This window comes from Sorex fumeus, unplaced genomic scaffold (genome assembly GCF_029834395.1).
Source record: "Sorex fumeus unplaced genomic scaffold, SorFum_2.1 ptg000072l, whole genome shotgun sequence".
Classification (NCBI taxonomy): Eukaryota; Metazoa; Chordata; class Mammalia; order Eulipotyphla; family Soricidae; genus Sorex; species Sorex fumeus.
Genome location: NW_026606129.1, coordinates 19,166,721 through 19,191,736, shown reverse-complemented (window position 1 = coordinate 19,191,736; position 25,016 = coordinate 19,166,721). Strand labels below are relative to the sequence as shown.

At 41.1% G+C, this 25,016-nt stretch overlaps 1 protein-coding gene across 1 annotated transcript in view; it reads left to right on the top strand.

Annotated features, from left to right (window-relative positions):
- The window catches only part of TBC1D5 (TBC1 domain family member 5), a 568,371-nt gene that overhangs the window by 428,043 nt on the left and 115,312 nt on the right, over positions 1-25,016 (top strand). Inside the window, exons 15-16 of the mRNA XM_056129598.1 lie at positions 2,113-2,255; positions 21,578-21,684. Of these exons, the coding sequence (XP_055985573.1) occupies positions 2,113-2,255; positions 21,578-21,684 (250 nt within the window). The remainder of the gene's footprint in view (positions 1-2,112; positions 2,256-21,577; positions 21,685-25,016) is intronic.

Genomic DNA, 25,016 nt, shown 5'->3' with positions numbered 1-25,016 from the left:
AAGAATCAATTAAATATCAGAATTTTCCACTTTATAACCTACCAAAATCTCCATTTTCTTTTTAGCGTATTTCTTTTTTTCAACTTTATTCGAGTGTAATTAGCATCGGGTATTTAATTATGTACATCAGGGTGATTTGATGAATGTATACATTGCAGAAGAGTTCCTTCTATCTAGTTAACACATTGGTTGCCTTGCATAGTCTTTTTTGTTTTATTTTGGGGAGCCATGCCCAGCAGTGCTCAGAGACTATTCCTGGTTCTTTACTCAGAAGTGTCCCCTGACATGTATGGTCTTCAGAAGACCATACGCAGTGTTGGGAAATTTGAACCCTGGTGTGTCTAATTCGAAGCCAGGGCCTAAATCCCTGTATTATCTCTCCAATGTCATAGTCATCTTTTTTGTTGGTGTGAATATTTAAATTCTATTTTCAGCCAATTTTAGCATTAGCAACTATGGTTACAATATTAGATGTTCTTCATAATTACTTTTCATTGATGAATTTTTCAGTTATATGATGTGGAATAGCTCTGCATAATCACATTAATATTTTAGTCTCAAAAATTCAAATGTAAATATATCTATATCTGCATATAGATATCTTTTACTCTTTTTTTTAAAGTGCTTCAGTTAGTTTTTGTCCAGATATTATTCTTTTTGGCTCATCCTCTGCATCCTCTCATAAATCTGCAAAATCAGTTTATTCTTTTTTGCAATTAGTAAGTAATTTGTAGGTAATTTATAGACATCTTTGTACTTCTTATAATATAAATATTAACATTTCTAATTTGAAAAAGCTAGAAGAATTAATGGCTCTCCTATACTTCATATATATAGGCATACATACATACATATACATATGTTTTCTGCTTCAGTTATTCTTTGTGGCTGTGGAGTAAAAATTGAGCAGTAGATAAAAATTGTAAATATACTATGGCATTTTTAAAGATAAATATTAGGTATTAAATTTTTAAGAAAAATGGGTAGCATAATATAAGATGTAATTGAAAATAAAATTTAATTACTCTTTTGATTAGTTTGATAATATGAATAAAAGAATTTTAGTATTTGATCATCTGCTTCCTAATAAGCTGATCGGTATGTGTGATTATACACTATTTTGCCACTGTTTTGATTCCTCCTTACATGTAATACTCCCTGAGGAAAGCATTTGAATTTTTTGTCTACTGTTAACCCCACAGATGGTCATGCTTGGCTTCTAATTTGCAAAGGATATCTCTTAGCTAATTCTCTTAAAGAATTCCATTTATTCTACACTATATGATAGTACTAGAAATAAGACATTTTTATTCTTTGCTCTGTGCCAAAATCACATCGCATTCTAGCTGAAGTTCATGAGAAAGGCTTGTGTGAAGAAATTGTAGCCGTTCTATGAAATTACAAGTGGAAGCCACACTGCAAAGTCAGTTATTTTAATGTTCAATGTGTAAATAATTTGGTTAGCATTGATTGAAATTTCGAAGTGTTACTATTTACAATATATATTATATATAGATTTCGTTTACTTTTCCTTTTAGCTGCTCATGTCTGCTTTGTACTGCAGATAACCGTTTCCCTGGCAATAGGAGTAGCTGTGTTTTGAAATATATCCCAAGAAAGTTACCCTCATGAATGTTACCTGTTTTCAAAATAAAAATTACACATTTTTGATTTTTATTACAAATAACTTTTCTGAGTTTGACAAAACAAAAAATGGCAACTGCTAGTTTTCCCCCATCTGATTTTAAAATAAATGTGGTAAATAAGAGTATGAAATATGAGAGTAAGATTTTCTGTTGACTGTGTAATTGATGTTACAGCCATTTGCAGATGTCCGCTTAACCTGCCACCTCCCCAAAATAGAGCAGTGATCAAGAAAGTTAGAAAATCTGTTTTTAATTCCTAACCTACATATGAAGCAACTGTCAAACACTACAGAGACTTATTTTTATTTTTTTCACTTCTTTGTGATTTGTGGATTTTTTTTTTTCAAATAGGCAAAATTCCTCTCCTTTTATTACTTGCCTTTCACACATACAGGACTACAAATTAATGACTGTGTGGTTACTCTCCAAGTAATGTTCTCTGGATTTGGGTCTTGTTTCCCTCCAGGCGGTGGGTCAGGCTACTGTTCGGACGAGAGTTTCCTCTGCAGGATCTTCTGGTGGTCTGGGATGCCCTGTTTGCAGACGGCCTCAGCCTGAGTCTAGTCGACTATATTTTCATAGCCATGTTACTCTACATCCGAGATGCTTGTAAGTACCAGTGACCTGACCTGTGGTCCTGATTTTTTGAAATGTGTTTTTATCTCCCAACTAGACTCTATCCTTCATTCTCATTTATACACCTATTCTGGAGGGCATCTATCATCTATTCTGGAGGGCAATATAATTAAAGTTTCCAAGGAACACACCAAACATCTTTTTTTGTTAACCATGTACATATTGGGAGGAGTGAGTGATTTTTTTTATCCGGGGAGAATTGGAATATTCTTCAGAATCATTTTTCTAAAGACTTTGCTCCTGCTTTAATCTCCTCATTAAGCACATTGGTGAAGCACAGGGATGAAAAGCCAGGATTTCAGACATGTTTAGAGCTCCACCTTCTGACAGGTAAGGAGTAGTCGAGTGCTTCTGCTGGGAGCTTGAACTTGTCCTACAGTACGAACAACTTGCCAATAAAAATTAAGTGTTGCATTAAAGATCTGTGAACTTCTCCGATAGGATAATGTATTTCTCAATACAGTGCCAAATGGATGAATGCCCATCTCATCATACCCACCTTAGGGTGCTTGTCGGGAACGGAGAAGCCAGCGCCTGTCTGTTTTGAATAATCCTCAGCTTGAAGAAAATATCAGCACATGTTTTAAATTTCAAAGTACCTCAAATTGTTTTCCTTCTCTGGAAAAAAAATAATCACAGTTCACAAAACAAGATTTGTAAGCCAAAATATAATTAGGAAAGATTGCGCCAAGTGATGACTAAATAGGAAATAAAAAGCCATGATAAGAGTAGGACTTTGTCAGAAGCACATAAACTATTTGGAGTCATTCATAATCTTGACTGTTAAATTGCTATGTAGTTTTCTTTATTTGTTCATTGAATACCAGTTGTGCCAGATGCTCTTGTTATGCCTCTGGTAGCACTAATAATATTCTTTAAAATTTGAGATTATACTTGTTTAATTCCCCCCAAAATTGCTTGAATGAATAACTGACAGGAGAACCACATTTTTATCAACAAAATGTGGGTATTTTCCGTGCCTGGAAGGTCAAATAGTTTGGATTTTGGCAGATGAGTATAAAGCTCCTTTTTTCTGAGTCAAAGCTTATCGTATTAGAACGTGGAAGTTGTAAAATTGTCAAAGGAAATGTGGTAAAGCAAGAAGGATCTTCTGGTAGATTTGATAGATAATGGATCTTAGGATATTCAATGCCAGCCTTTCTTTGTAAAATTTTATCATTTAAAAAAAAAGAAGTTAGTAATAAATATTAAAGGAATAAAGATCCTTGTTTAAAAACAGCTCTGTAGGGGCTGGAGCAATAGCACAGCAGGTAGGGCGTTTGCCTTTCACACGGCCAACCCGGGTTCGATTCCCAGCATCCGATATGGTCACCCAAGCACCGCCAGGAGTGATTCCTGAGTGCAGAGCCAGGAGTAACCCCTGAGCATCGGCTGGGGGTGACCCAAAAAGCAAATAAATAAATAAATAAATAAATAAAAACAGCTCTGTAGGGGGCCAGAGATCGTAGAGCAAGGAAGGCATATTTCCTTGGACGCAGCTGACCCAGATTTGATCCCCAGAATCCCCAGTGGTGTCCTGAGCACCGCCAGGAGAGATCCCTGAGTGCAGAGCCAGGAGTAAGCCCTGAGCACCACTGGGTATGGGTCTAAAGCAAAACAAACAATCAGTTGTAGAGAATGTTTCCATAAAATTTCCAAGCAACTGTTGGAATATATTAGAATTTTCTGTAGTCTTAAGCAGTTAATATTTTACTTCTAGCTTTGATGCTCCACAGCAATATTTTTTAATTTAATGATCTTGTCTCCGGTACTAACAGCTACTCCTGCAAATTAGCTGCATAAAACAACCACATTTTGGGTAGCTGACACTCTTACATATTTTTAATCCTTGCACTTAATGATGTTTATAAAACATATAGGCACATGTGGAGAAACGCAGGGGGGAATGACATTCATCCATTTTAGTATTTTGTCCAATTTATTTTAATTTTCTTGGTTAAATCCTTCATAGTTAATGTTATCTTTGATAATAGGGGGTGACTATTTGTTACATATTCAAAGAGCCCTATGCTTGTCCTCAGAAAGCTTACCGGCAATAGTAAAAACGGACATAATTCACTCCATATCAACCAATTCAGTGCTGTGGTTGAGGTGTGGATAGTAAGGTAGCTTGAGGGAGAGATATACTGTCTCTCTGATGCACCAGCTGTCACCCAGAAGTGCTGTAGAGGGAGCAAGATAAATAAGGGTGTCCACATTCCAGCTTTCCAAAAGGAATTGAATGAGGAAAGAAAGCCTTGAAAGTGAAATCTAATGGCTCTGTATGTGTTTCTACAAATATTTGGTATTATTCAGTATAGAAATGGGGAGAACTAAACAGACTTAAAGAAGAGCAGGAATTGTGATGTGTCTTCACCCTGTACTCGACAAGAAGCCAATAAAAAGATTAAAGAAGTATGGTCAGTTTTAGATCCCTTATGTTGTGAAAGTGAACTTTTAGGAGACAAGACTAGAGCAAAGAAACCAAGTTTTTAAAAGATAGGACAGTAGTCTGGGGGAATACAGGAGATTAGAGAAATCTTCAGAGCTGAAGTCAGCATGGTGTAGTGATTAAATACTATGAAAAATTGTGACTCTTAAAACAATCCCCAGCTTGGAGAGCTGAGTGACTGGGTGATGCGTACACTTAGATAAGGAATATAACGATGGACGGGTTTTAGGAAGGGACATGATCTGGCCTTACTGCAATTAAGATGCCTGTAAAAAATTACAACCTGAGGCCAGGAATGTGTGTCACCTGCCTTGCTTGTCTGAGGCCCCCCCAGGTCTGATCCTGACAAAGAAAAAAAAGAGGAAGGGGGGGGAAGATAATAAGAAGGAAAACCACAACCTAAAGATGTAGAAGATTCAATATCAATGCTACAGTTTTAATTTTGCGTAATAGGTGCGTAATCGCTCTGTGTTAATTGGAAACTAATAGTGGGGGCCGGAGCTATAACATCGTGGGTAGAGCACTTGTTTGCCATGGCTTACTTAGTTTCAATCCCTGGCACTGCCAGGCCAACCTGAACCAACAAATAAACTGGAATAGTATATGCGGTGATTATACATCTCAACTAGGGGTCTAGCGTCAGTTTAGCGCCACAGAGGAGTAATTATTAACAGTGCCCTCTTTTTTTTTCTTTTGCTTTTTGGGTCATACCCGGCGATGCACAGGGGTTACTCCTGGCTCTGCACTCAGGAATTACCCCTGGCAGCGCTCAGGGGACCATATGGGATGCTGGGAATCGAACCCAGGTCGGTCGCATGTAAGGCAAACGCCCTACCTGCTGTGCTATCGCTCCAGCCCCAACAGTGCCCTCTTTCAAAGGCGTCCATTCAGAGCTGAACACTTATGAATGAGGACAGGGGAGGAGGACCTGGGCGGGGCCAGAACTGTGTTTCACATCCTTAGAGACAGCAGGGGAGGAGACACCAAAAAACAGCTCGTGTTCTCTGGAGAACAGAAGCTGTTTTCTGAACCAGGAGGGGTGGGGAAGGTGGTCAGGAGTGCTGAGGTGGGCAGTGTCGGCTGGTCTGCCCCGACGAGGCCCTGTGCCGTTGGGTCACTTTGTGTGAGTGGATTTTGGAGCATGGCAGTTAGAAGCCGAAGGCTAGAGGCCCCTAACAGGACAGGTGGGAATCGCAGTGGCCTCTTCTACCGTTTGTTGTTTGGAGTATTCATTCTGTCACCAGCTGAAAAGTTGGCTGAATGCAAGAGAGTGTGTCCCTAGCAATGCGTAGAATGATCTTTGAGGAAAGGCATCAGAGAACGGAAGAAAGCAATGGCAGCTCAAGAGCATTTGGGGTTGGTTTGGAGGCCACATCCAGTGTTGATCAGTACTCACTCCTGTCCCTGAGCTTAGGGATCCCTACTGGAGTGCCTCTGGGACCCTATGGGGCTGTTGTGTGCACAGATCCAGGTGGGCTCTATGCAGTCCTGGCCCCCAAGACACTTTTAACTTTCTTATCCTGTATTAAGGCATTCCTTCCCTCCTTCCTTCCTTGCCTGACAGTGCCCGCCAAAATATCATTCCTATTTTCAGGACATTCCAACGTTGCTCTCTCTCAGACATCTGCTGATTATTCCAACCCTTGTTGATCACAGGCATTTTCATTCCTCTTAAGATCTTCATCAAGCCCTCTCAACGTAGGGGCCACAAGATTAGCTCAGGATGAACGTGCCTGTCTAACAAGCATCAGGCATCAGGTTCAACCCCTGGTGCCACTCGCATGCACCCCATGCGGTCCTCTTAGCACAATTATTTGTTCGTGGCATCTCTGATGTTCGTGATCCTGCTCCAGCAAATCATTTACAGCCAGGCCACAGCCTGGTGGGTGAACCGAGTGGGCGGCAGGGCCGGAAGGATAAGTCCTTGCCCCACCGCCACCAAACGTGCACCATAGTCAGTGTATATGCAGCCATTGTCATCCCAGCAGCATCAAGCAGTGGGTGGGAATCGGGGAACCTCTCCATGCAGTATCTCATCTTCTGCACTCTTCCAGCATCCCAGCTTCTTGGGTGGATTGCAGACCCCACAGTCCTGGAGGTACCCTTCCCTGCCCTTCAGGACAGCGGAAACTCAGTTTATGGGAGGGTAGAAGAGGGCTTCTCAAACTGTTTCCACTTGTGACCCCTTTCCACTCAAGAATTCTTACATGGGGCTGGAGTGATAGTACAGAAGGGGAGGGCATTTGCCTTGCATGCAGCCGACCCAGGTTCAGTCCCCAGCATCCCATATGGTCCCCTGAGCACCACCAGGAGTAATTCCTGAGTGCATAGCCAGAGCCAGGAGTAACCCCTGTGCATCGCCGGATGTGACCCCCCAAAAAAAAAAGAATTTTTACGTGAATCCAGGCACATAACTGTATAAAAATGGTATAAAGCATTTATTGAGGGTGAGTCATAGGGAAGTTCAATTTTAAAAAGTTTTGTTTTGTTGTGCTTTTGTGTTTTGTTTCTTTGCAAGAATTTCAGAGATTTAATACAACCATATTAGTACAAATGTTTGACTACACACACTATGTATATATATATGCATATATATATATACACACAGATAGATATCTATATATATATAAAATCTCCATCAACAAAAACGTTCTTTCTACTCCGGTTTAATGAGCTAATCTCTAGCTTCCAAGGTTTAGCTGCAGAAACGTCAGAGAGGACAAGTACCTGTAAACTCTTAGGAACCACCTCAAACAACTTAGGACTCAAAAATGCACCTTTCACTCTTTTTTTTTAAGAATCGGTCTACCTTTTAAAATAGTATTTAAATTAAGTATTGAAGTTTCCACCTATTTTTGTTTTATTTTTTTAATTTTTGTTTCATATGAGAATCAAAGAAAAAGACATTTTCTCTAATTTACAGTGTAACATACCTTTTATTTGTCTTTCAGATTGCATTAATAGCTAAAGCACTGTAACCAAGTCCATTTAATAGTAGCTTTTCCTAACCAGAAAATTTCTCTCCCGTGTTTTTTGTATCTATTAATTTATCTTCCCTCTGAATGCTTTGCAAATGGCAAAGTTTCCACCTTGGCACTTTTACCCACTTGCTGCCTAATGTTTTCTGCTGGCATGACCTTGTTAGAATATTATCATTTTCCTCGGTTGACTATAGGGTCTCTCCAGCCAGTTCCTAACCTCCCCTCGCCCCCTGCCCTCAGACAGGTGTGTCTCCTTCCTCCTTTAACACATTGTTCCTTTTTATTTCATCTCAGGTCTCTGCTTTCTCCTCAGCACTCTCTCTGTCTGCCAGTGTTTCCATCTGTCCCGCCCCAGAATTTCTATTTCTCTATTTTCTCATTAAAAGCATGTTCAACATTAGACTTATGTCAAAATGCAATTTGCTTCAACTACAAATCGCATATATTTGTCTTTTCTGGAAATGCTTTACCCATCCTCAGGAACCAGAAACAAAAACTCTTATTTTAAGCCACATGGTAAAACATTTCAGAGATTTTACCAATGTTCAGATTGGTGGTCTTACTTTTGAAATGATGTTTAAGCACATCCTAACTGCTATCTCTCTCCCTTCTCAAACAGTAAATATTTACAATGTTGATTTGATGGTCTCCAATTAAAATATATTAATGGATCCTTTGACTTACAAATGCCATTTGTATTACTGTATATTTTAATTTTAAAAAAATTTTTATAGTTTTTGGACCACACAGTGGTACTTGGGGGCTACTCTTGCTCCTTTGCTCAGGGATCACTTCAAGTGGTACTCAGGAGGACTGTATGTGGAACCAGGGATCTGACTTGGTTCAGCCATGTGCAAGGCTAGCACCTTAATTCCAGTACTATCCCCTAGTTCCTAGTCTAAAAATATTTTTAAATTTTACTAACCAACTGTAGTTGAGTGGGGAAGGAGTAGCACTGTAGCACTGTACTCCGAGAGAGAGAAAGAAGACAACCACACTGCTGCTGGAACATAAGGCTAGAGCGATAGCAGAGTGGGTAGGACGTTTGCCTTGCAGGCAGCCAACCTGGGTTGATTCTTCCGTCCCTCTCGGAGAGCCTGGCAAGCTACCAAAAGTATCCCACCCGCACAGCAGAGCCTGGCAAGCTCCCCGTGGCGTATTCAATATGCCAAAAAGTATGCAAAAAGTAACAGCAAGTCTCACAATAGAGACATTACTGGATTACTAGATTACTAGATTACTAGATTAAAAAGTATCCCACCCGCACAGCAGAGCCTGGCAAGCTCCCCGTGGCGTATTCAATATGCCAAAAAATATGCAAAAAGTAACAGCAAGTCTCACAATAGAGACATTACTGGTGCCCGCTCGAGCTGATTGATGAACAACGGGAGGACAGTGCTACAGTGCTACTAACAAAAGCTGGCATCCCCCTACAGTATCACATTGTCTTATTTGATATTTAGATGTTTCATTTGTCCTTGTTTTTCAGAGCAGGATCATGTCACTGCAAAATTGAGCAGAAAATTTGCAGTTGCCATGTATCTTTTTCTCAGCCTATCCCTTAATGTATTTATTCTGATCAACAAACCTACATTGACACCTCACTAGCGCCCAAACTCTTGAGTTTTCATTATGATTTGCTCTTCTTTTCATCCTGCTGTGTATTCTTTGTTCATGCTCAAAATATGCCTGTTATTATCATATTATAGGGAATAATTTCACTGTCCTAAAAACCTCTTTATTCTCCGATATCTCCTTTCTTCCCCTCTAACCAGTAACAGCCTTTGATTGGTCTGACGATATTTTCATCGTCTCCATAGTTTTTCCAAAATGTGGGTCATTGGAATCCCACATTATTAGCCTTTTTAGTTTAGCATCTTTTGCTTAGTAATAGACATTTACATTTCCTCCATCTCTCTCCAAGGCATGCTAACTTTTTTCTTTATCCTGCTTAATAATATTCCAGAGGATCTATGTTTTGTTCACTCACCTAGTACAGGATACCTTGACTGCTTCCAAAGTTTGACAATTGTGAATGAAGCCTCTCTTTCACTTTCTCTCTCTCCCTCTGCCCTTATTCTCACACACACACACACACACACACACACGAGAGAGAGAGAGAGAGAGAGAGAGAGAGAGAGAGAGAGAGAGAGAGAGAGAGAGAACAAGCACAACTGCTGCTGGAACATAAGTTAAACATTAGCAGCGATGCTGAGCTGGGTGGAGGAAGAACTGATATTGTAGGTGTCTGAATAATCAATCAACGCAACAGCCTCCAAATGAAAGAGCTAAGGCCATTAGTCACTTCCTGAGGTGGTATGAACAGAGGTCAGAGATGGGAGATGTCACTGCCCTGTGTTATCTTTTCCCACATGGAATGGTGCCATGAGGGTGTGTCATCATCAGGTGAACCAACTCAGATGGGGTGTTATCAGAGCCTCAAAGGACTGGCCCTTTCATGGATCTAGAGAGGTTGGGTGTGGAAAGAGTAGCACTGTAGCACTGTCCTCCTGTTGTTCATCAATTTGCTCAAGCGGGCACCAGTAACGTCTCCATTGTGAGACTTGTTGTTACTGTTTTTGGCATTTTGAATATGCCACAGGGAGCTTGCTGGGCTCTCCGAGAGGGACGGAGAAATCGAACCCAGGTCACCTGCGTGCAAGGCAAACACCCTACTCTCTACAGCGTAGGAGTGGAAAAGTGCTGGATACTGAGTCTGAGTGGAAAAGTGTATATTCAGGAGTTTCTTCTAGCCTCATGGGCCTCCAGATCAAGAGATCTAGTTATGAAGGCACCATGACTAGGAATGGAAGTCCCTGGCAGAGCCAGCCAAACTTAAGTGGCCTGAGACGTAGATTGTAGCTTCTGTCCCAAGACTGCAGGGCACTGCTGTCAGGTTCGGTGTGTTACGGGCAGCGATTTTCCATGTGGACAATCCAGTATAGCCTTTTGTATTAATGGTCCAGAAAAACAGAACCAAAGGAATGTGGATATATGGGAACACCACACACACACACACACACACACACACACACACATACAACACACACACACACACACAACACACAGAGTGTATGCGTGTGTCTGCTGACTCACACTGTTTTCACTGAGAAGGCCCACAGTCTGCTCTCTATAAGTTGGAGAATCAGCATTGTCCTTTGCTCTAGTGAAGATCAAATGTTAGGAGAGCCTCTCTAAGACCTGATGTCCGGGCTCCCTTGTCTGGGGGGTAGTATTTAAAGCTTGCCCCCACCTTTCTTAGCATGGTGGCTCATTTGGGCGCCTCCAGATTGGCTAATGCCTGCCACATTGGGCAGGACCTATCTCATTAATCAAATGAGTCTCATTTCTTTTGAAAATATAGCTACTTAGAAAAATGCTGTACTGGCGATCCAGTACTGGTCTCCTCCAAACTGGTCATGTTGACACATAAAATTAACCTTTAACATTGCCCATAGCCAAGTCTGAAAAAAAATCACTTGCAACTCTGTCTTCCGGAGTCTCTATACCAGTCTGTAGCCACACAGCAGCGAAGGAAAATTCCTGTCACGCCACATCCTTACCAGCATTTGGTATCACTGTTTTGGATTTTGCCCAGTCAAATATGTGTCACAAATTTAAAAATAGATTTGAAAAACTAGATATCTTTCTAATACCTTTTTTTTTTTGCTTGAAGTGATTTTAGTTCACTCAGCTATGGGGCTGGAGTGATAGCACAGCGGTAGGGTGTTTGCCTTGCGCACGGCCGACCTGACCAACCAAAGTTCGATTCCCCTGCCCCCCTGCCCCTCTGCCCCTCTCAGAGAACCCGGCAAGCTACCGAGAGTATCTCGCCCGCACTGCAAAGCCTGGCAAGCTCCCCGTGACATATTCAATATGCCAAACACAGTAACAACAAGTCTCACAATGGAGACATTACTGGGCCTGCTTGAGCAAATCAATGAACAACGGGAGGACAGTGACAGGGACAGCTATAAGATTAAAAATATGAAAGAGGAATTATTGTTCTACAGAAATGTTCTCCACATTCAAAATCAATACTTGCTTTCCCATTTTGATTTTCTTTCATGGGTAAAAGTTGGTCTTATCTCCTAATATCATATCTTCACATACCTTTCCACGCTGTTGTTCTTGTTGTCAAAGGAGAAGGGTAATGGGACCATTTTCTCTGATAATTAGAAAAAAGGGAGATGGCAGTCTTTGCATCCCCACATCTTCTTCACTCACATACCTCCCTTGCTAGACTTTTCTTTCCTCTGTGCACCTGTCCAGCGCCTGAGTAGAACTGTTATGAAGGAATTGATTAAGGATATCGGATATGCCCCTGCTCTCTCGTGCTTCTGGGTTTTACCACCGCTGCTCTGAAACCCCATTAAAACAGCATAAACCCCCAGGATCCAGGGAATTAGGACGATTACCATAATTTTAGAAACAGGAAAACAGATGGATGAGTGATAACTGACTTATCAGATCCAAGAAAACTAAATACAAAACTGATAGCAGGAGAGCCAAGAAATAATCCATAAAATTCCTAAAAGTGTAGAAATTGGCAGCGCTGGATACCTCTGAAAATCGGTAGGGGAAGGGAAAGAGTTAAAACTGAAAAATCTGAGCTGGTTGGAAGTCTGTTGAAGAAGCTGTTGTACAGACATCGCCAATCCTTGCCTACAGGGTTGGCCTCTGGATAGTAAATGGTTGTGTCTAGATTAAGAACTCAGAAAGCTCAATGGATGTTCAGCCCACCAATCTGGTCATCTCAGTACCCAGAAACTGAAGCCAGACCATTTGCCTACAGAAGAAAAGATTCATCCCAAAAAGCACACTCTAGGGGTAAAGGCAGCTCAGATTGAAAAGGGACCACCAAATAAAGGGTTTTGGGAGGATCCTCCCAGGATGGGAGATGCATGCTGAAAGTAGACTATAGACCAAACATGATTGCCACTCAATTCCTCTTTTGCAAACCACAGCACCCAAAAGGAGAGAGAGAACAAAAGGGAATGCCCTGCCACAGGGGCAGGGTGGGATGAGGGGGCTTGGGGGGTGGGAGGGATGATTGGAGCATTGGAGGTAGGGAATGTGCACCGGTGGAGGGATGGGTATTGAATCATTGTATAACTGAAACCCAAGCACAAAAATTTGTAAGTCTACAACTATACCTCGTGGTGGTGTTTCATTAATAAAAATTTTTTTAAAAAAATAAAAGCTTATAGATTGCCTAAGAAATAACTTATCTCTGTAGACCCAAGAGTTAGCATATCCTTCCACACAGCTCTATCTTCAAGTTATCTTTGTAGTGCTTCACTTTTACAAGCAGTTAGCCAAAATGCACCAGACATCAGAGGTAAGCATCAAAAGGGGAGCAGATTCTGGGACATGCAGCCATGAAATGACAACTTAAGGGCACAGAGGATGGATGCAGGGAGGAGAACTCTGAGCCAGAAAAATATATTACAGGGGAAAAATGGGGAGGGGAGGGGAGGGTTAAAGTGTAAATGTAATTCAAATAAGATGTTTGGAATGTAAAATTGGAAAAGTATCCCAGGCCATGGAGAAATAGTGCAGCTTAGAGCACTGGCTTTGTATACATGCAGTCATGAGTTCAAATCCATGGTGCCCTGCATGTGCTCAGCCTGGTCCTCGCAGCTTTACTGTGTTGGCCTACCACTCTGCTGTCCACAGATCCTGACACTGTGAGTGATTTCTGGCTGCACTTTATTATGTGAGCAACATAAAAATATAAGGGGTGTGACTCTGGGAAAGCACATTTTTTTCTTTTTAATGTTCCAGCACCAACAACCAGACAAGTATGCGACCTCATGTCACATCAGCAACAGTGATTGGAGGGAAAGGAAATTTTCTTGAAGTGTTCCAGATTGACGGGAAAGAAAGCACGAGGCAGAAGGTGTTTGTCTTATATGTGGCAAACCCTGGTTTAATTCCTGGCACTGCATATAGCCCTCTGAGCACTGCCAGGAATAAGCCTTGGGCACAGCCAGGTGTGCCCTTTACCCTTCTCTTGTCCCCCTACACACACACTCTCTCTCTCTCTCTCTCTCTCTCTCTCTCACACACACACACACACACACACACACACACACACCCTAGAAAGTCACGGTCACGGTCCTCCCGTTGTCCATAGATTTGCTCGAGCGGGCCCAGTAATGTCTCCATCGTGAGACTTGTAAAGTACCTAAAGAAAATAGGGGACTGAGGATGGTAAAAATAAAGCTATCTTGGTAGAGCCTTGCCCTGTATCTGCAGAACCCTCAGTTCAGTGTTAGCCCTGCCACCCCAGGTGTAGCCCCGGTGCCCACCAACAACGCCAAGCACCAACACTGCTAGAGTAGACCCCTGTCCCCAAATGTAGAGATTGGAAAAATAGGAAGGAAAAGGTCTAGGGTCACCAGGTCTAGGGTCTCGTAGCCCAGGAGCTCCAAAGTCTAAATAATGAGACTTAATGAAAATGAAGAAAGGGGTTGAGGGAGAGAAGAAGGCAGTCTGGGGCACAGGAGGAGACAGAATGGAGAGAGAATTGTCAGAGAAATAATGAAAATTCCAGTTTAGCAGAAAAGCATATGTTTCTACATTGAAAGGACCCATTGAAAAGGGGGTACATACCAAACAATTGGATAGGGAGGTTTCAGAGCACTGTGAGAAATGGAAGAAACAACAAGTTAAATAAAGAATTAAAAATTAGAATGACTTGAAGCTTTCCAGTTGAAGGCAGAAAATTCTGGAATAGAGCCTCCAACAGTCTGAGGGGAGCAGTATTTCTGTACCTAGCCAGATTAGTTATCAGAATAAAGGATTATCAATAGTATTTTTGGAACACTCATGTCCTATGCACGAAACTTGGCAAATGCACTCTAGAACTGTTTAGAAAGTAAGAAAGAAAAGTTGAGGGGCCAAAGAGATAGCACAATGGGTATTGCACTTGCCTTGCTGGCAGCCGATACGTCTTCCATTCCCAGCACCACATGTGGCCCATGAGTTTGGCAGATGTGAGTCCTGAGTGCAGACCCATCAGGTGTGTCCTAAAAACAGAGGGATATGGGGGTGAGATGGGGGATTGGTGGGGGGGCAGAGAAATTAGGACACATAAAAGAGTTGAAGGACATTCTCCAGATGAGGGAGCAGGCCTGAGTCCTCAAGTTTTCTTAAAAACCACATACCTGGGAATCAGCTTAACAAAAGAAGTCAAAGACTTATACAAAGAAACTATAAAATGCTGCAAAAAGAAATAGGAGACAGGAAGAAAAGGCACTCAATCCCCTGTTCGTGTCTGGAAGGATTAATATTTCCAAATGACAATCCTCTCCAAAGTATTATACAGGGCCAACACAGTCCCAGTAAAAAAAAGCCCACAACATCTTTAGAAGCTATAGACCAAATGGTGTTTAAATTTATATGGAGTAATAAAAACTCTAGGGCTGGAGCAATAGCACAGCAGGTAAGGTGTTTTCCTTGTACACAGCCAACCTGGTCAGCCCAGGTTCGATTCCTCTGAACCTCTCAGAGAGCCTGACAAGCTACCGAGAGTATCTCACCCATACGCAAAGCCTGGCAAGCTCCCCGTGACATATTCAATATGCCAAACACAGTAACAACAAATCTCACAGTGGAGACGTTACTGGGCCCACTTGAGCAAATCGTTGAACAACGGGAGGACAGTGCTACCAATAAAAACTCTGGAATAGCCGAAACAGACCAAAGTATTTCCAGCACTTAGGGTTAAATTTCTTATCTTCTTTGCTATTTCACTGTTCTTAAGCACACAGTCCCTGCTGGAGTCCCAGGAAACCCCTGTCCATTTTCCGAGCCCTGTCTGCCTCCGTCTTGCCTTCCAGTGCTTCTCTGTCTGTTGGTCTCCCACCAACTTGACCTGTTTCCGCTCCTCTTGTCCTTTTCCTGCTTCCTCCCCTATCTTCCTGTGCTAATGGGTTCCTTTATGAAATCTAAGTCCGAGCCTATTCTTATTTTTTTTCATTTGTTTTATTTTTTAATTTGCATTAGTGAAACACCATGAGGTACAGTTGTAGACTTACAAATTTTTATGCTTGGGTTTCAGTTATACAATGATCGAGTACCCATCCCTCCACCAGTGCCCATTCTCCACCACCTCTGATCCCAGCATCCCTCCTACCCACCCCCCATCCCACCCCACCCTTGTGGCAGGGCATTCCCTTTTGTTCCCTCTCTCTCCTTCTGGGTGCTGTGGTTTACAAAAGAGGCATTGAGTGGCAATCATATTTGGTCTATAGTCTACTTTGAGCATACATCTCCCATCCTGGGAGGATCCTCCCAACACCCTTTATTTGGCACTCCCTTCTCTGCCTGAGCTGCCTTTTCCCCCAGCGTGTGCTGCTGGCCTCCAAGCCATGGAGTGAACCTCCTGGTACTTATCTTGGCTATTCTTGGGTATTAGTCTCCCAGTTTGTTACTTTATATTCCCCAGATGAATGCAATCTGTCTGTCTGTCCCTCTCTTTCTGACTCATTTTGCTTAACAAGATACTTTCCATGTAGTACCACTTGTATGCAAATTTTATGACTTCATCCTTTCTAACAGCTACATAGTACTCCATTGTGTAGATGTACCAAAGTTTCTTTGACCAGTCATCTGTTCTCGGGCACTCAGGTTTCTTCCAGGTTCTAGCTGTTATAAACAGTGCCGAGCCTATTCTTTATTAATTCCTTATGCAAGCTGATGAGACAGGCTCCATCCCTGTGTGCAGGGAAGGCCCCAGCCCACTTTCCTCTCTCCTCGTCTTCGTGTTTCTGTTTCACGAGCCCAGCACCGGTGCTTTGCAGGGATGTCTCCGTGTCCACTCTCGCCTCTTCAGGCTCTTGTAAACACCCTGCCTAACTCGCAGCCTCCCTCCCATTCTATCTTTGTCACCCACTGCAGTCAGTCTGCCCTGTGTGACACTCAGTTGATGCCTCTCTTCCACTGGAATGTGAAGAGAACATTCAGAGGGCCTCTTATTCCCCATCGGGGACTGAGGATGGAACTTGTCGAGGCACAGAAACAGGCGTGTAATAAGCACATCTAGGTGAGTCTACAGCCTAAAGAGAACAGGATATTACCCGCACTTCCTCCTTCTACCATTGCAAATCCCATGTGAAGAAGCCATTCAAACTCACTAAGTTCATTCAGATTCAAAATCCAGCTGTATTCAGATTAGCTAACTGGCATACAGATAAATCAGTAACCTGGCCTACAGTTTTGGTTTTTTTTTTTTTCCTTTTCTTGTTTGGATTAAAGCGGAGAGGCAGAAGAATAGGTCAGGCTTTTCAAAATCTTAATTCCCACCCAATTTTTTTTTTCAGATTTCATTCCCTTGACATTTTACTGATGTGCCCGGGCTCTGAGGTCATCCCAATAATCACTTGTATTAATGGTAATAGCTGAGATTAAATGGCGGGAAGGCTTTGCAAGGAATCATCTCATTTATTCCCTGCTAGGTAATGTCCTAGAGAAGGGGAATGGACAATTACTGAATCACTCCCAAGGCTGGCCACAGCTCAGGGGGTGACACCCTGGGGCACGCAGCTCATCTTCTGTCTTTTCCCCTTCGATGTTCTGTCTCTGGCACCCACACTTGTGTCCCCAGACGTTCTGTCTGTTGATCACACCCAGTGGTACTCCTGTCTCTGTGCTCAGGAAACCATGGGAAGTGCCAGGTGTGAAACCCAGGTTTGTGGTGAGCAAGTGCCTTGACCCTTCCACTATCACTGGGGCCCAGACACCAGCAATTTTGTACTGGAGTACTTAGTAATTTTCACTGTCTTCCTGCTGGCAACACTGACAAACACTATAAAATCTTGAAGAAGGATAGCTCCTTTTTTGTTTGATCTCAAAATAAACTGATAAGCTTGAAAAGCAGTAAGGATAGCAGTCTTCAAAATCTTTTTGTCACCCTCCCCTCCTCAAAAAAAAAAAAAAAAAGAATGGGCTGCTCTTAAGTTGGAGATTTCTTCTACCCTGAACTCAGATTTGAAGGGCTCAAAGTTTTCTATACAGAATCTCAGAGCGACAAGGAGCATTCCTTTGTTGACGAAAGAGTGTGTGTCTGTATTGTGTTTTGAGGATGGTTGTCACAGTGATTGATGGCAGTCAGAGAGGCAATTGTCACAGTGGCAACCGGGGAGAAAAACCAGGACATTTGATGAGGGTCTTAAACTCGAATCTATAACCACTTTGTATGGAGAAGAAAATTTCCCTGTTTAATACTTGGCTTTCTTCAAGTCTGCAAAGAATAGGAGTTTTGTTGGTTTGACTTATTATTTGCTCCTTTTCCCTGGCCCTTTGTTTTCTGCTTCTGTCTTATTCTCCTTTTTGTATGTGTCATTTAATAACTGAGACAGTTGCTATTATAAGGATTTCCAAATAGTCAAAGATACCACCTGTAATAATAATGTATATTTTTTTCCTCCCTGCATGTAATAGACCCTCAGTGAATATGTTTTCAGGGCATAAGTGCCTTCATGCCAAGTACCTTGCAAACTCCCTCCATATAGGTTAAACCTTTTTTTAGTGGAGGAGTACAATAATTGAGTTAAATATCTCAGATTTCCCATTTGGTTAGTTAATTATTTTTGTTTCATGCTTACCCATAACTATTTGTTTTATATTGCATTATACAGCTAGTTTTAAAATTCTGTGCTTATTTCCAAATACTCTCCATGACTGGATTCAAATGCTGATGACTTAAGGGTAAGGGAATACCATGCCCAGCCATGCTTACAGCTTACTCCTGGCACTGTGCTCAGGGATCATTCTTGACAGTGTTCAAGGGGCCACATGTGGAGAGTGCAGGGGATCAAACTTGGACTGCATGCAGGGCAGATGCCTTATCTACCGTATCGTATCTCCAACCCTAATAAGTGATCCATTTTTTTAACGTAAAAGAAATTAAAGTAACTCCATATTTAATTTTGCATCCTATGGTAATTGCTAGCAGTCCATTTAGTTACCTTGAGAAATGTGCAATGAAATAACTTGAGTAACGTGTTTAGAGATATTGAAGTTGTATAATCTGGAAACAAGCTAAGTGTCCACTGATAAATGAATGGCTATAGACTTATTATTTGGGCTGGAGAAAGAAGGCAGTGGGTATGGCACTTGCCAACTGTGCCTCACCAAACCCTGCCAGGAGTGATCCCTGAGGCCAGAGCCAGGAATAAGCCCTGAGCATTTGTTGTGGTCTCTATACCATTCTGCTCACCAGCTAGAAGTAAAGATGAAATCTTGTATTTTGCTACAACTTGTATGGAACTTGAGGGTGTCATGTTGAATTAATGAATGAATGCCCTCCCGTTGTTCATCGATTTGCTCGAGCGGGCCCAGTAACATCTCCATTGTGAGACTTGTTGTTACTGTGTTTGGCATATCGAATACATCACGGGTAGCTTGCCAGGCTTTGCCGTGCAGGCGAGATACTCTCGGTAGCTTGCCAGACTCTCCGAGAGGGGCAGAGGAATCAGACCGAGCTCTATACAAAGAGTCACTGTCACTGTCCTCCCCTTGTTCATCGATTTGCTCGAGCGGGCCCAGTAAAGTCTCCATTGTGAGACTTGTTGTTACTGTTTTTGGCATCTCAAATACAATACAAGAGTAATAATAGTAATTCACTGATTATGTGCCTTATGACCTCATTTGATTTTCAAAGACACATATTGGAGCATAAACCTACACCTAGCCATTCAGACCTGCGCTACCTCCAAGCCAGGGTGTAATTTGGGCAAGTGACTAATCCTTTCCAAATAACCATTTCCTTATCTGAAAAACAGGGATAACAACTGCACATTTATAAAATTGTCATGGAAATTAACTGAAAATGCAAATCAGGTTCCAAATACAGTACCTGGCTGCGTCAGAAAGTGGCCATCACCATGCGTATCTGCCATTCACTACATTGATTTTCTGCATTTCATTGCTCTCTGGTATCCCCTCCTAACATCAACCCACGGGTTAGGTAGATCACTAATAATTAAAAGAATGAATGAACGAGGCAAGGTTTTTGTTTCTTATCCAAGGCTATTTTCCAAATGACTAAATTTAAGTTCAGAGAGATCGCCCATAACAGGTTTTCAGCAACTGCTACAAGTCAGTCATATAGATAAGAAAGATTCAGGAGGAGTCCCAAGATTCAAAGCAATTTGTTTGAATACCAGGCCCAGGATTATTTCTACAAAAGTCTTTTTGACTCCCTTAGCAAATATGCAAGAATATTTCCAGGGTCAGATACTAATATATAATTATTGTAGCACTCCGGAAAATAACTTTATGCAATAATAAGATGAATTGATTAAGTTGATTTATTTGATTTCAAGGAAAATGGCATATGAAAACACTTTACTACTCTTACTATCTGGAATTCTGAGGGGAGGATGGAAGAACAACAGGTAACTGAATATGAATATGACAGAAAGAACGAATAAGAAGCATCTGAACAGATAGAGAAAGGGTTGGATAAGTGAGTGCTTTACAAATGAAAGCAGATGTATGAAATTACAAGCTGTCAGATCAGCAACGGAAATGAAGATGATAAAGTGGTTCCTTACATAGATTATAATTATTCATTTTGCCCAGTCCTGTCTTCTTTCACCATAATGTTCATAGGAAGAAGGAGGGGTGGGAAGCTGTGTGAGACATGGTGTTTCCAACAGAAGGGGAGGGAAAAAATCAAAGAAATGGTGTTTCTAGCAGAAGAAAGGGGGCAAAGTTCAAAGAATCAAGAGTATGTTTGTGCCCAAAACAATTGTTTGTGACTTGTACTGTTTCTGTTAAAAAAAAATTGTGTTTTTTTCTATGCAGTAATTTTCAACCAACTCTTCTGATGAATGGATCTGAGTCCTTTGCAAGCACAGGCAATTGTTACTGTAATGTTTCTTCACAACCTTTTTTGGAGGGTTGGATCATACCCAGCCGTGCTCAGGGTTTACTCTTGGTTTTGCCCTCATTCCTCCTGGTGGTGCTTGGGGCACCATATGGGATGTCAGAGACTGAACCCAGGTCAGCTGTGTGCAATGCAAACCTACCCATTGTACTATCACTTCAGCCCTTCTTCACAGCCTTTGATAAGGAGACCGTCAGTGTGGCTTACCAAAAAAATAAAACTAGTGTTTATTAATGGGCCTAAGTGTGACACCAGAGGCAGACGGATTGCCATGAAATGAAGTAGTTTACATAGACCTGCCTGAAAAGATGTGTTCAATATTCGCACCCATAATTAGTTTGGTTTGAAAAAAAAATGAAATGGCAGTCTAAGGAACACAGTTCAGGTTATCTCTGAAGATTCAAGACATTTTTTTCTAAAAAATGCTACATAAATGTTCTCCTCAAATTTTGTGTTGCCATTAGAAAAACAAGTAATCAGAACAGATACTTTATTTTCATTTTGACTCCGATAACACAGAAAAGAATATGTAAGTTATAAAGCATAATAATCAGGATATTATTTTATATGACTATTAAGCTGATTCTGTCCCATTCAAAAGATTTCTATCACCAACTTTTAAGCTGCAAAACTAGAGACAGTTGAACACAGGCACATACATGGCAGTACATATGCATGCTTCTAAGCGTTTATGTTGCAAACACACACATACATCTACATCTGAGGCAGTTCCTTCCAACACCCCGAGGATAAGTGCTGCTGCATTAGATTGTCGTTAACAGTACAGTGTGCTGTTTCAAAGGCCATTTGGTTAGTGAAGATCCCTTCTCTCTGTTGCCTTTTATTAAATCAACTGAGTGTTATTTCTTCAAATCATAATTTTTTTTAAATTGTTGCTCCCAGTAATTCAGAAACCTTAAATACAACGTTGCTTCTGAATTATGTTTCCCCTCTCCTTTAGTGATCTCTAGTAACTACCAGACCTGTCTTGGCCTTCTGATGCATTACCCAGTCATCGGAGATGTGCATTCACTGATTCTGAAGGCTCTCTTCCTGCGTGACCCCAAGGTAAGCTTTCGAAGTAGAATAGATGCAGTATTTAGCTGGGTAACAAATTGGTTCCTCTGGCTAATTCCAAGCATTCCAAATGTGACATTTGTCTAGTCGCAAATGAATGGCCTGATGAAGGAGCTGTACCTAGAGGTGTCGGCCAGAACTCACCTGTTGGCCAGCAGCTCAGCAGGCTGCAGTAGACACTGTCATGAGAAGCTGGAAGGTAGCCCTTTCCGTCAGATGGTGATTCTACCCTCCTGATTTTCTCAAAACTCAAGGGAAGAGTTGAGCAACTTCCTTCTTGTTGCTCCCTTCAGAAGAACCAGAGCCTCTGAGGCCCTAGGCCACTCCAGAGAGAGTTATCAAAGGGCCTGTCTTTTTAAGAGTGTATGATTCTCAACATCTTTCTTCCTCTGCTGATGACAAGTAGCCTAATAAATTCTATTTAGATGAAAATTGAAACAACACACTTCAGTGCTGCTGCCTCTACTTGAACTTCAAGCAGTTCACCAAAATTGTCTTTACACCTAAGAAAGTGTGCTCTTTTACAACTAATGGTATATTTCTTGAAAATAAGAACATTTAATGATCTAAAAAAATCTGTGAATCCTTGATACTTTTGAGCCAAACAAAAATATTGGATGAAATCGAAGAGAGAAAGCTTCAAACACAAGTTGGAGAATGCCAGGCATTGGGTGGTAATCCCAGCCTTTGGCTCTTTGGCAGAACTCCCAAGAGTCGCGTTGGCAGTTGTCGAACTGTCTTTGAGTCAGTCTGTCTGTGGATTCCATTGCCAAAGCTCTGTCTGATGAATTGGGCATACAAGTTCAATGTCAGTTTTTCCTTCTCAATAATTTCTGCCCTTTCCTCTGTTGTTATCTTCTATTTATTATCTGGTTGACTTTGGAAAGAACTTGTCTTCTATGTACACAATTGTGTATCAGTTCTCTTCCACAAAGCAATTTGATTTTTTAAATGCATAAATATAATCCATCATCTATTTGATTAAAAATAATTCTCTTTTCCTAGTAAGGCTTAGGAATCTGATAATGAAAATCAGAACTTCCATGTTTTATTTTTTGGTTTAGCTATATGTTTGTTTTAAAAGTGTATACTTGTCATGGGCTGGAAGTATGATACAGCAGATCAGCAGATAAGGTGAATGTCCTGCGTGCAGTTGGCCTGGGTTTGATCCAGCACCCTGTATGGTTCCCCAAGGCCCACCAGGAATGATCCCTGCGTTGCAGATATATATATATATATAGAGAGAGAGAGAGAGAGAGATAGATATAGATATATCATAAAATAGCCAAGATTATTGAACATATATCAAAGGAATAAAGAGTATGGTATGGTCATGAGGTGTTTCAGTTTGTATCTGCCAACATGAGGTAGGTTCTATCAGAGAAACTTAAAGTTACATAGAGGTTAAAAAAAATTCTTTGTGGTTAAAATATCTATTTGAATTCTCTGCTTGTGTGTTTTGTTTGAGTGAATAGAAGGGATGATGAATATATTATTAAACCTATTGATCTTGGTGAATTTTCCCACACTAAATGACACATCCATTCCTTCTGTTGCAAAATTCTGTATACTAAATCTTCTGATGTTGTTAAGTAGAATCATATTTTAATATAGCATTGTAGTATCTCATATACCAAATCTTAGTAAGGTAGTATATGTAACAAGATAATGCTGCCAGTTCTACAAGCAGTAAAAGTACATCTCTAAAGTATCAGAGGAAAAAATAATAGTTCAAGTACTTTTTTAAATTTCCACTTTTATATTCAGGATCTTACCAAGGAAAAACATTATCAAGATAGTGGGTCAGCTTATAGGACTGTACAACCATCTCTTGTTTCTGAATAGAAGTAATTGGGCAGGAGAAGGGGAGTTGTGTTTAAAGGGCTCTTTAGCATAAGTGTATCAAATAATGACATTTTGTAAGAACATCAAAGGCAGTTGTATAAGAGGAAGGGGCCTTCAAGCTAAGTAACCCAGCAAGGTGATAGTTTCAGTTAAGTATATAGGATGTCTGATTCATTGACATTATTTAGTAAATGCCATTTGGCACATTGTTAATTATAGGGCTGTCCTATAGGTTCCAGTCAAACCAAGGAAGAGCCTGAGTTAGGAATTGGGGTCCCAGATCAAAACTCAACTCTGCTACCAACCTCCGTGTGATTTGAGGCAACATGTGTCTGCTGTAGTTGAATTAGATGGTCTCTCATGACTCAGTCAGCTAGAACATCTTTTGTCCATAAAAAAAAAAATGGCTTCTAGTAAGATTCCCATCCATCCAGCCCAGTGCTACAAAGGCATGAGTTAAAAAAAGAAAAGAAACACAGTTATATATATATAGATAGATAAATAATATACACATATTATATGTATGTATAATATATATAGTAGGAATCCTCATGCGAACTGAATGTGCAGTTAGACAATGTCAATTATAAAGTCTTAGAGGAAAACATCTCTACTGAGGAGGAATAAAAGAAGAATGGTTGTAGTATCTCACCCATAGGCTCTAAAAAGCCAGACATCACAGTGCTTTAAGTGTTGCCTATTAGCAACAATATAACACTCAAATACTTAAGTAGATTAGAGTAAGTAAACACACAAGTCTCTGTGAAGTGAAGTAGCAGAAAAATGATATTTGAAGTGTGAAAGTACACTTGCCCATATCTCAGCTTCCTAGGCAGCGGTGTTGAGTGCTGCTGAGACTCACTAAAATAAAAATAAATGCGAGCTCCAAGCTCCCGGTTCATTGTCAGCCTTCAAAAACCAAAAAAAAGCACTTTTTCCTACTGCTTCCGCGAAAGCCCACAGAGATTGCTCAGCTGGAAATGGACTGTGCTGGAGAACTTGATCTCTTAATTGTTCCTAATCAGGTGCGGGTTTTACTGCCACAAGATTTCTCGTGTGAACAGACTTAAATAATGGGTCAATGAATTAGTAATAGGATCAAAGAATAATGGGATCAAACACCCCATCATAGTTTTCAAGCACTTTGATGGGCTTCATTTGGTTCCCCGCACTAGCAAAAAGACAGACAGAACAGGTGATTTTTTTTCCTCATTTGTCCAATGTCAAGAAGTCAAGGTTATGTGACTTTTCCAAGGCCAAAAGGTTCATAAGCATCTAAGCTAGCTAGAATGATGCCATGGTTCCTTGCATCTGCTCATGCCCTCTGGTCCCTGGCTTCATCTCTCACCTGGTAGCCATTTCCTGGCCCAGGAAGAACAGGTTTCCATCCTGAGTACTCACAGTACTTTGTATTTCAACCCTTTGCTGATCTGTTCATCACTAATCCCTCCTTAAGATCCTGTCATTGCTTGGCTTTC